The sequence below is a fragment of the Micrasema longulum genome, unplaced genomic scaffold, assembly GCF_059751315.1.
Source record: "Micrasema longulum isolate JH-2025_06_02 unplaced genomic scaffold, ASM5975131v1 h1tg000453l, whole genome shotgun sequence".
Taxonomy (NCBI): Eukaryota; Metazoa; Arthropoda; class Insecta; order Trichoptera; family Brachycentridae; genus Micrasema; species Micrasema longulum.
In genome coordinates, this window is record NW_028277652.1 from 1,402,877 (window position 1) to 1,415,134 (window position 12,258).

Consider the following 12,258-nt stretch of genomic DNA (forward strand, 5'->3'; position numbering starts at 1 on the left):
GTTCTACTACCACCATCACGCCATTTCCTCGTAGGGGTAGGCACAGACATAGTAGAAACGTGTCCAAAATGATCCCTCGAGGTTAAACGATCCCTAGAGATTTTGCCAAAACTACTAATGCCATATTTTGTTTAATTATATAAACATATACATGACAACATTTTAAGCATTCAACAGTAATGGCGAAGAGACGAGTGCAATGAGAACGAGTGTACGTAAAAAAATATAATTTTCACCTATCTTATTTAAGGTAAATCATTTTTAAACATACCATAAAGTTGAAATACAGCACATTCTTTATACTGCACAAACAATATTATAAAATTAAATCTATCCTTTATTATTTATGTCAGGTAATGAATATTTTAGTTGTTTTATTAGTAACAATAACTCCTGAATGATCCTGTGAAATGATACTCTTATTTGGTTGGTTTTTGTTTAAATCGGTATAGAAATAGCATGTTGAATAAAAACATAATTTGATGAATTGCGGTCGATAGGAAAATGATTACACGCTTCAAAACTAGTCGAATTATTGAAAAAATGACAGTTTTTATAAATTAAATATCAATTCTCCCTTAGAATGATCATTTTGAACACGTTTGCACTACAGTCCTAGCTTCTTTTTAAGTTTATTGTATATATTTAACTTCTTGTACATTGGCTAATTGTCAAACGGAAATTTCTTCTAACTCACCAATAATAAGAGTTTTATGAAATATAATTCAAGTTACAAAACATATCAATAGAAAATATAAATAAAAAAATCTAGTGATTTACAAAAATATTAATAACTGTATTTGTATAAAAATTACCTTAAATCACCACTTTTACTCAATAGAAAAGGGGACAGAGGAAAAGAAAACATATTTAGGAAGAGAACGAGGAGGTTTCGTCAGACGTAATTTAAATGGAGATACTGTAGTAACATCTTTGATAGTGGGTGGGAGATTAGTCAACAGTTAAGTCGTATGGATGTCCTACGATTGCGTCTGCTTTTGACATGACCAGAATTTAGGTTTTGGTTAATCTGATCATGCCACGTCTTTTATAGTCATCTTTGTCCTAAGTTACTATTCATTCTCGCCACATATATTCTGTTTTACCATTCTTTTGTCATCCATTCCACGAAAACGATTTTTTACATAAAAAATATTGTCCAAGAATCAAACTTAAAAAAATATGTTCTTGGCTTTTTTTTTAATAACCGTTGTAATAAAATACTGTCATTCTCTTTCCGCACCTAATGATACATAAGTCACTGCATTGGTACACCAATCACAGCGTATCTTGTATCAATTTTTTCATGGACGTAAAATGATCAGTCTTACGCTACAGGAGCCAGTCTAGAGACTGAAATATTCTAGTGTAAAAACACATTTTCGAATAAATATTTTATGTCTAACACGTCGGGAATCGAACCCGTTGTCAGCCTTGTGGTGCGATGGTGGATTAGCGCGTTATGATACCTACCATACAAAAAAAACTAGCATAAAGAAAACTTTTGTTTTTTGAACCACAACAGGCCCTGGAGCGCAACGATAGTGGTGAATTACAGCACAGTACACTCAGAAAAAATAACATTTTACTTTTTTTTTCTCACCGGAAATCGAACCCAGAACTTTCCGTGTGTGAGTCAAGTTTCTAACCACTTCACCACAGAAGCCGCCTGAGGAGAGTCTTATCTGTAAATGTAAAATAAATTTACCACTCAACACCTTCAAATTCCAGATTATTTTTGTTAAATGGAAGGTAAAGTGATCAGTTTTACTCTTGATGTTCTAGTCCAGGAAAAATAAAATATTGCTGGGTAGAATCACATTCGAAACTAATAAATTTTACGTCCGTCGTACTAGGAATCAAACCCAGAAACATAAGCAAGGTAGGCAAACGCGGTTACAACTACTTTACGAGGCGGGCTACTCTTCACTCGATATCCCTTTTCAGAATTTTAACCTGAGGGTAGCTACCGAGTCAAAAACACTCGTCCAGGATTCTATTACTATTACTCTCTCAGATCTATATTCTTAATCCGCCTGGAGGCAGAAAAAAACCACAGATTAAAAAAAACGTTATTCTAACTAACATATTAAATAATTACATTTAATATGATAACATATTCAACAATGAGAAAGTTCAGTGTTTTTTAATTATTCTATTTAAATTATAATAATAAAAATACTTTTATAAGTTTTATTCCACTTTCATTTTTTAAAATTTCATATTTTTTTACCAATTGCTAGATTTCGTCGTGACCGACATCGTCAGACTGGTGATGTCTGACCAGTCTGATGTTTCAACAGTCTAACGATGTCGGTCACGACGAAACCCGGTCAGCAGTCAAAAATTTATAAGAAAAATTATAAACAAAAGTGGAATAAAACTATAAAAGTATTTTTATTATTATAATTAAAATGCAGTTCCACCAAAAAATGGCAGTAGAAAAGCTCAATAAATTGTTCTATTTGTTCAAAAACTATCAAATTAAGCCTAAAAAATATTTTATTTTTATGCATCGTATTATCATCACTACTATTGGTTGAAGTTCTGTAATTTTTTAATTATTCCGCGCGTGACGTTCTTTTTATTGGTAAGTTGGTTACTTAGAAACCGGAAACCTATCACAACACTCTTATCATTGGTCGATTTGTGACGTCATTTGAATTAGTTCATTTTAATTTTATTTTTTTTCCATTTATGTTAGAGAAACTTTGCCGCACAATTAAATGCTTTAATTTTTACCGCGGTTTAGAAATCATTTTTCCATCCAATTTCCCGTATTACTGAACTTCTTTACTCAACTATACGACCTTTCTTATTATGTAACATACAATGGAAAAACATTACAATAACCTTTGAAAGAAATTGACAATAAAATGTAAACACAAGTATGTAAGTTGGTAAGAAAGGTAATAAATCTCTTAGAAAGATAGTAATTCTATTAGGAGTATCCCCTTGTCACTAACGCCCCGACGCACTATAGGGTGAAATTCCCGAATTCAACGAGTCGTCACTTTTTATTTTATTTTATTACCGCAAATAATGTGAACGTCCTGCCATCGGAAGAAAATGACTTCGTGGGAAGCGCCAGGTGAGAGGGAAACTCCGCAGCTAAATCAATATACGCCAAACCAAATTATTTTTCGATAAGAGGTTTGTCCCTAAGGCGAAGTATTTCTGATTATATGTTTGAACAAATGTTTTCGTGGATTTTCCAAGAAGCAACTTGAGGGTCGTGAAAATCTCGGTGAAGATTTCACTCGTAAACATAATTTTCCGTCAAAATAATGTAAATTTCACATTTACCGGTAAAATATAAATCACAAATTACAGATAGTAAGCTTCTTCGCGCAAGTAATAAGAAATTATACGTAAATGGTTAATTTTTAAGCTCTGAAAATTATGCCGCTGTTTGTTAAGCGACGACTTTTTCACGAGGATAATTCACTTAGTCCGTCACGTCATACAATATTCATGGATCAAAAATATGATATTAATATAAAAATAAAAACATTGTATTTGTATATTATATCAACGCTATACTGACAGAATGTATTCAGTCAACAGTCTTTATGTATTTCAAATATTTTTTAATTCAGGTGCAAAATGTTGATTTCAAATTTTATGCTTTAACTAGATAAAATATAATAGTTTATTTTCAATAGAAGAATTCTTACAGACCAAATATTACTTGATTTAGTGATCAATTCATTCATTGACTGTCCAGATTTGCTGTAGTTGGTGTGTTTCCGTGTACCCGGTTGACATACCCGCCACAGATTTCCTTTTTGTTATGCAAGTTTTAGGACCAACTATCACATGCACTTGCCTATCCTAGGCTCCACACATTTGGTTATCAGTATGAAAATAAGGCCGATATATTTGGTTCTGAACTTGATAGTTATAAAACGAATCAATTTTTTTTCCTCTCGCCGTATAATTCTTAAACTTTTTTATGTTTAAAGATGTTTTTTTTTGCTTTTTACATTTATGTTTATATTTTGTTAGTATTTTTGGTTGCTTGTGTGTATTCACCCACTTATTACTATTGTTAAAGTTATGCAATTTTATCATTTTTTGCTGTGTACATATGTAATTTTTAAATATTTAAGTTAAATATATGTTAAAGGCAATTTATGCCCTTTATGTAAAATAAATAAGTTAAATTTTGATGAAAGAAAATCGTGAGAGAAATAATGCGTTGAAAGAATAAAAAAGCTTAAAATGCGATTATTTCAGAATTTGTTTTAATGACTTAATGCATTTTGTCAGTAAAATCTCAATATAAACGTATCGATAAATATTTAAAAAATATTTTGTATTAATATTACTAAAGAGAAAAAGACGTAAAAAAATCCGTTTAATCGGGTAGTTTAATCGGTAGATGTTCTTGAATAATATGAAATATTTATTAAATAATAAAAATTACAACGAAGAAGTCAATATCTTATCAATTTAATTCTGGAATATCATCACACGAAGGGGAACGTTCATTAGCATTTGTGACCAATGCCTCACAAACCCAATTAAAATCAGCATATCTGACTTCAGGATGTTGGTTGAAATATGTAAAGATCAATACCAGGTTTGCGGCCATTTCATAACCCAGCCTATTTCTAAGTTTGGACTGAACCAAACCAAAGGATGAAAATATATCTCTACAGCTGTTATTGCTGTCTATTATAACCCTGCTTCTGGTAAATCTCTGTTCTGATCCACAACACGAAACAAATGCGACTTAATGGTGCCCCGGGAATATAAGTAAAGTTAAACACAGAGAAGCGCAGTAATGCTTCGTAAAAACAAAGAAAAGTACTCAATGTTATACACATCATTGATATCCATCAGCAATAAATATAACGATATGTATCCTTTGAACTTTGACAATAACACGTTTCTGTATTTGACATAACTCTGCAGCTTATATCAGAACAAAATATTGCTCAGATGGAGCGTACATGTTTAATCAATCGATATTTCGTCCTAAAAAATCTACATTTCTTTCAAACAATTTTCAAAAGTTATAAATCAATTTTCGTATGTATCCAATTTATTATTTTATTTATTCAGCTGCTAGGTAATCATAAATTGAATTCGTTTATTGGTAGTGCTATTTGTGGGTCATTACCTAAAATTATTTTCGTTTCCATTCAATTTCCGCATTCAGAATATAACTCAATAGTATTTACTCGAAACACACAGATTACATTTTATTTATGAACGCGTGCACTTTATCAGAATTCAAAAGAAATATTGAATCGAGAACAATATACGTATTTTAATGGTGCTTTCAACGTTATTTTTGTTATTTTTTTGACGAAATACGAACAACCAAGTTGAAGGGATGAAATACAAAATATTTACGTAAAAGATCAACTTCATTCCTGATAAATTTACATGGCATGTTTACTGTTTACTCAATTCAGTTCAATAAAATGTTTAAAAAAATAACCTAATGTTTTGCGTCTATAGTTTCATTAAACTAGGCGGTGGTCAGCCAATAAAATAATACACCGCATATGTGTTTAACATAATAACTAAATAACCATATATAATTATGCATAATATGAACACAATACAATTTTTAAAACATCTAAATTAAAATACCTAATTACGTTATTATGATCAGACATCTCAATTGGCCGTGGTTCATACATAATCGCCGACAAACTGTCAGCAGTGGACGTTTAGGATTAGAGAATCTGGTGTAAAAAACATTGTTCAGGCTCTCAAAATATATCTTATGACTTTCGTTTGTTGACAACTATTGATAGTCATTGATATTTGAATATTACTGGTCAACATAAACATCATACCTCAGTTATTTCAAACGCAATATTAAGTTCTTTTTTTTTCTTTTTTTAGATCCTTGCGAGGGACACCAGTGTCCAGAACATCAAGTTTGCCAACTAGATGGAGTACGAGCCCCTTCCTGCCGTTGTGGAGAGATGTGTCCACTGGGGTTAGACCCCGTATGCGCTTCGGACGGCAGAACCTACGCTAACGAGTGTGAACTGAGACAAGAAGCATGTAGAAGCAGACGACAAATGAGAATTATCTACAGAGGAAAATGCAGCTCAGGTAAGAACAAGATTTCAGATATAATAATTTAATCCTATTAGCCATGTATCCAAGAAGAAGAAGAATTTTGAGCAATAATAAAAAATATTTCATTAAACTCTTAAAAAACTGTCGTAAATAATTATTTTGCGTGCAGTCATATAACGTATTGTTACCACAAGCAAAAATCGGAATATTCTTGAGTTTAGACATTTGAAAAAAAAACATGGAGACGCACTGATTAATAATTCCTTTTCCATCATTTATAAAAATAAACATATAATTTAGCCCTGCTAAAGAAAAATAAATTAAAAGTCATAACCACTCATGTTACATGCGTGCGTCTCCCATCACTGATAATAACTGACTGAATTTATTTTACACAACACCGGCCACATAAAAGCGTCTCTATCTTCCTTGTTATGAGTTATATCTGCATGCTCTCTTTTATATGGATGCATATTAGCAAACATGCATTTTTCGCGTAGCAAGGTTAAATATTTTTTGTATCAAAATCCAGCGTAATTATACAAATTTTACTTTCCAAATCCGGTGCAAAAACGTCCATTTGAAGATTACCAAAAACACGAATTCATCATTTTAAAAAATAATATAAATATATCAAGTCTTGTATCGTATGTAGACAAGTGTGACATCACAGCCACACAAGAGTTAAAAGATGGTAGTGAGTTTCTTCCGGGTTTAATCATTGGGATTGGTTTGCGACAAACACTCACATCTCCTGAATTTTTTCCAGTCCTTGGCGACCCTTTTCAGCTGGCTGTAATCTGCTTTTTTACTTTACAACATCTTTAATTTGAATGAGACACTCTTCTGGGTCTTCCTTCTTCTGCGTTTTTTGTATTTACCCGTTCCTTCCAAAATAATTTGTAGGCTGCCGTCTTAGCGCAAAATATAGACAATCTCTTTGAGACGTATTTTTAATATGGCATTTAGCAAGTATCATTCTTCACTAATTTTGTTTGGTACTTTATTATTTTTACTATGTTTTTTCCATGCAATTCTCTCCATTATTCTGTCGGACCACATCCGAAGGCTTCTGGACTATGTTTCTATCGTTCATTAATGCACCGTAATTATACAACGCGATGCTGTTAATGACCATATATTGCGTTATAATATTGCAATGACTAAAAGTATTTGCAATATTATAATTCGCTGTCAAAAACTTGTTTATAAAAATGCATGAGCGGTGTCTATAAATTAAATACAACCAATATTTATTTTAAAATTCACTTCTAAGCAATCAGTTTTTTTTTAAATATATATAACTTAGCATTTTAGTAACTATAGCAAATATATTTTAATATTAGTTAATCGTAGAGATCTAAGATGGATTCAATGTTCATTGATTAATAACTTGAAAATTGCGACAAGCCAACATACAACCTTCCGCCTACGCATTTATGCGCCAACTGAAGTAAAGTAAAATCCACACCGCTCGCGCTCTATCTAAAATATGGAACTGCATAAGTCTGTTACATCTAATAAAGCGATCTCCCAGTACTGAATTATTAAGTCCGCACACGCGCCAATTGTGATTTTACTAGCTATGTTTATTTTACTAGCTATATCGCCGGCCTCGTGGTGTAATAGTCAACGCGTTAGCCTGCCATGCTAGAAATCTCGGGTTTGATTCCCGACATGGTTGATATGAAATATTTATTTAAAAGGGTGTTTTCACACTAGAATATTTCATAGTTCCTGGACTGGTATCTGAAGCGTAAGACTGATCATCTTAACTTTATGTAACAAAAAATATTAAGATACGCTGTGATAAGATATGTTTTTTTGTTTTGTTTTATTTATTTTAACAAATCAGTAACATACATAATTGTATTTTTGCTCCCGCAGAGCTGAAGCTTGTCTGCAGGTTAAATTACTTTTTTTTTTAAAATCTATAAGTAAGTAAATAGTTTAATAATAAATGAAGAACAAAATATATTTATATGCACACTCAAGTTTCACTTGCTGTTTTTATTAATTTTTTGACAATTCTTTTTAATGAATTTAGGTTTTTTTCCTCGAGATTTTTAACTAATATTAAATTATACAGTTTTGGTACAACACTCCCCATTATTCTATCTCCATAGTAGTTTTTCTGTCGTGGCACCGTCAGCTGCTGTGCCGATACTTGTCGGGTCACGATCTGGTGGGTTACTTTGGATTTAAAACTGCAATCGAGGAAATGATCTGTCATGATCTTATACTGACACTGTTTGTTAATCGGCAAAACGTCAACATAATCAAATAATAATTTTTATTTTTACAGGTACGATAGTTTTTAAAATTTATACTTGTAGGTTCAACACTCTGACGGTATAAGATTTAAAACTTAGTCCCCATATTCTTAATCCATTTTGAATTATTGGGTCAACTAGCCCCAAGTAAACTAGTCTCAGCACTGGGTGTGGTATGTATGGTTTTAAATAGTACATGTAAAGTAGGCAAACTCTTAGCTTATTGCAAACTGTTTTTACCTGTACTTCCCAATAAAGTGGAATCTATAATAATACCTAAATACTTACATTTTGATACATGATCTATTTTTGTGCATTTGCAGTCTTGTAGATTTTTATGCAAACTTTCGTAAGTGTGTGCATATATAAATAAATCTTCTTTTGGTCTATTATCCATATAATGTCCCCATGGACGTAATGTGTAACGCTTTCGTTTTTTTGTATTTATTGCTAGGCTATAATCATGTGACCACCTTGTACCAATGCAGTGCCCTATGCACCATTGGGTCCAGAAAGGGAATGATGAAGATGTGGAAGCAATTCTAACAAACCAATCCATGTTTATTTTTAGTATATTGTGATGGTTTTATAACCAATTTAGCACTTAAATCGGTTAACACGATGCTAGTCTAAAATTAAACTATGAAATTCAACTCGTTTATTCTGAAATTTAGTCATAAAATTGCTTTTCTATTTCAAAGCATTTCTTTCAAATTACTATGTTGGTAAAAGGTAAATATTTTATTTATGTTCCTAGTATCAAGTGACTGGTTCCCTAATTGAAAACCTCACCGCACGTCCCTAATGCGTAGGTACCTTAGTGAATCAACAATACTTTGAGTGTGTCCATATTTTTGTAGACGAGGAATGGATTCAACTCTCTGGGGAGTTGTTAATATTAACATATTACAACAGAGATGAAGAACATGTTATAGATGGTAATATAGAAGTCTGATAGTCTCTGTAGATGCCTAGATTTCTATATAACCTTTTTAAATGTTCTTCATCTTTCTTGTAATACGTTAACCATGGTGAATTTTAGACTGTGTGAAATGACCACTTCAAACAGTCATTTATAGGAAATTAACTTTGTCATAATCTCTTTTCATTTTATTTTTTCTGTTACTGTTATAATCAAACTACATAGTTTCTTATGATTGTTTCTTGTATTGCCCCACTCTACCCTAACTTGATTTCCATTTTCTAATAGTGAGTTATTTACAACTCGTTGAAAATGATCACTAAAATGAAAATATTTGGGTAAATTATAAAAACGCTTGTATTTCTTTTTTTCTAAAAATAAATAAATAAAAATAAAATCAAAAAAGTGTGACAGAATCGATTTATAATTTCTACACAATTATGTCAAGTTAAAGCTAATAACAGTATCTACCTACCGAATTTCGAAATAATTCGATCATCACAAGAACTATACAAGTAGATGTCACTAACCTGATAAGGGTCAAATAATCGAAATCGCTCAGACAGAACATCATGTCATTTTAGATATCTAATTGACCACTCAAAATAATATAAAAAACTTATTTAATAATAAATAAATAAACCTATTATACTTACCTCGTATCCCAGGGTAAAAATCTATTTTAAGACTCTATTTAAGGATGTTTTTACTCCCAGTCAGATACGACTAACACTGTATAGGCTGAGCTACGTTTAAATAGTCAACGTTCACATTTATTTTTACATAAACTGAACATAAATATGAAAAAAAATACATAAATAAATACATGACAAAAAATTAAAAAATTGCATAACTATAACAATAGTAACAAGTAGGTTAATACACATAAGTAACCAAAAATATTAACGAAATAAGTACATAAATATGAAAAAACAAAAAAAAGAAAAACATTTTTAAATATAAAGAAAAGTTTAAGAATTATATTGCCAGAGAAAAAAAAATCAGACTCGTTTTATAACTATCAAGTCCAGAACTAAATATATCAGCCTTGTCCTCATACTGATTGCCATATCTATGGAGCCTAGGGATAGGCGAGTGTATGTGATAGTTGGTCCTAGAACTTGCAGAACAAAAAGGTGATATGTGGCGGTACACGGAAACACACCAACTCCAGCAAATCAGGACAGTCAATTAATATATTGATCACTTTATGAAGTAATATTATGTCAGTTAGGATTCTTCTATCAGAAAGTCTTAAAAGATTTGCTGAAGACAACAATTGATTATAATTAAATAAAGCAGCTGAAATATGAAGTTTAAAATGAATATATTTTAGAAATTTATTCTGGACGCGCTAGAGTGAATCAGAATGTACACGATAATGGGACGGCCAGCGACCAGACTGGAGAAATATATTCTAAACGACTTCTAACCAGAGAGCAATAAAGTGACTTGATTGGTGCGATACTTTCAAATTTATTAGTAACCCTACAAATAAATCCTAACATAGTCAGGAAATAACCTGGTGGCATTTATCTATATTAGGAAAAAGATTATTTTTATTGCACCACTCGTGAATTTTGTTGAGATTCATCTGCAGGGTATTGCAATCATCAGTATTATATACAACTCTATAAAGTTTGAGGTCGTCAGCAAAAAGGAAATATTTTACATCGCTAAAAATTTCAACAATATCATTTATACATTGAATATATACTGATGGTGTATCTGAAATCATTTGTACTTTTTCATATTTTATATAACCTAGTCATACATGTTTATTAAGTACATATAAAAAATTTAAAAAGTACTTTTCCACCGTATCTATTCAGTGTTTACTACTGTACCTTAGAACAGCGCGCCACGCCGGTTCGTTGAAATTTTATACCTGTCCGCAGAAATACCTGCCGCTCATTTTAAATTTCCTGAGCTGATAAAGAATTATTTATTATTTCTATACTTGTTATAATATGATATTAAAAACCAATACACAAAATACTACATAAATAAAATATTTTATACGTGCGTTAGCGGTCCAAATGTCCGAAAATACGTGAATCAACTTTTTGCAGTTTTCAAGTTAAAAATGCAAAAATTATCGCAATAAGCTATTGTGTACGTAAAAATATTTTTTTACGCTAAAATAAAAAACTGAAGTCCATTTGTTTTAATCCAAAAAACATCAGTAGCCCTAGGTGCACTATTTCAACATGTAATAGTTTTCTTTTTTTTTAATAACGTTATTTAAAATTCTTTATATGTCGAAATTATCTCTTTTGTTTCAACAGTTATTGGAAATCGGACAATCATAAAATCTTGTTTACTGAACATTTCGTTCCACGTGACTCTTGTTGTTTTTTATTCTTTGAGATACATCATCATCATTACCTTTTCGTACCTAATGATGCATAGGGCACTGCATTGATACACCAATCGCAGAGTGTCTTGATTATTTCTATTACATGAAGGTAAGATTATCAGTCTTAGGCTTAAGGTACCACTTAAGGGACTATAAAATATGCTAGTGTAAAAACACCTTTTCAAATTAATATTTCATGTAAATCATGTCAGGAATCGTACTCAAGACCTCTTGCATGGTAGGCAAACGTGTTGACCAATTCACCTCTAGGCTAAAAAAATATTTATTATTTACAAGAAAGCTATTTTATAGGTGAATAAAACACCAAAATCAAATTTCGCTGTAAAAATGTTTTATGAGCAGAAATAAAAAAACAGAAGTTTCTTTGTTTTAACGCAAAAAACATTAGTAGTCCTCTTTTAACTGTTTTTATACGTACTAATATTTTTTTTAAATATTATTATTTGAACATTATTTTACATTTAAAGTTCTTTAAATGTTAAAATTATCTCCTTTGAAAACAAAGCTGTTAAAAAACAGTTTTGTTGTTTTAGAAATAACACAACCACTAAATCTTGGTTCTTGAACATTTCGTTAAATTATTCCCGTTGTTTATCCTTTTTCATATTAGATATAATATATTTAATAAAAAATTT

At 31.1% G+C, this 12,258-nt stretch overlaps 1 protein-coding gene across 1 annotated transcript in view; it reads left to right on the plus strand.

Annotated features, from left to right (window-relative positions):
- Positions 1–12,258, plus strand: part of LOC148281485 (agrin-like) — an 808,766-nt gene that overhangs the window by 682,847 nt on the left and 113,661 nt on the right. The window contains exon 5 of the mRNA XM_088226633.1: positions 5,866–6,081. Within this exon, the coding sequence (XP_088082759.1) occupies positions 5,866–6,081 (216 nt within the window). The remainder of the gene's footprint in view (positions 1–5,865; positions 6,082–12,258) is intronic.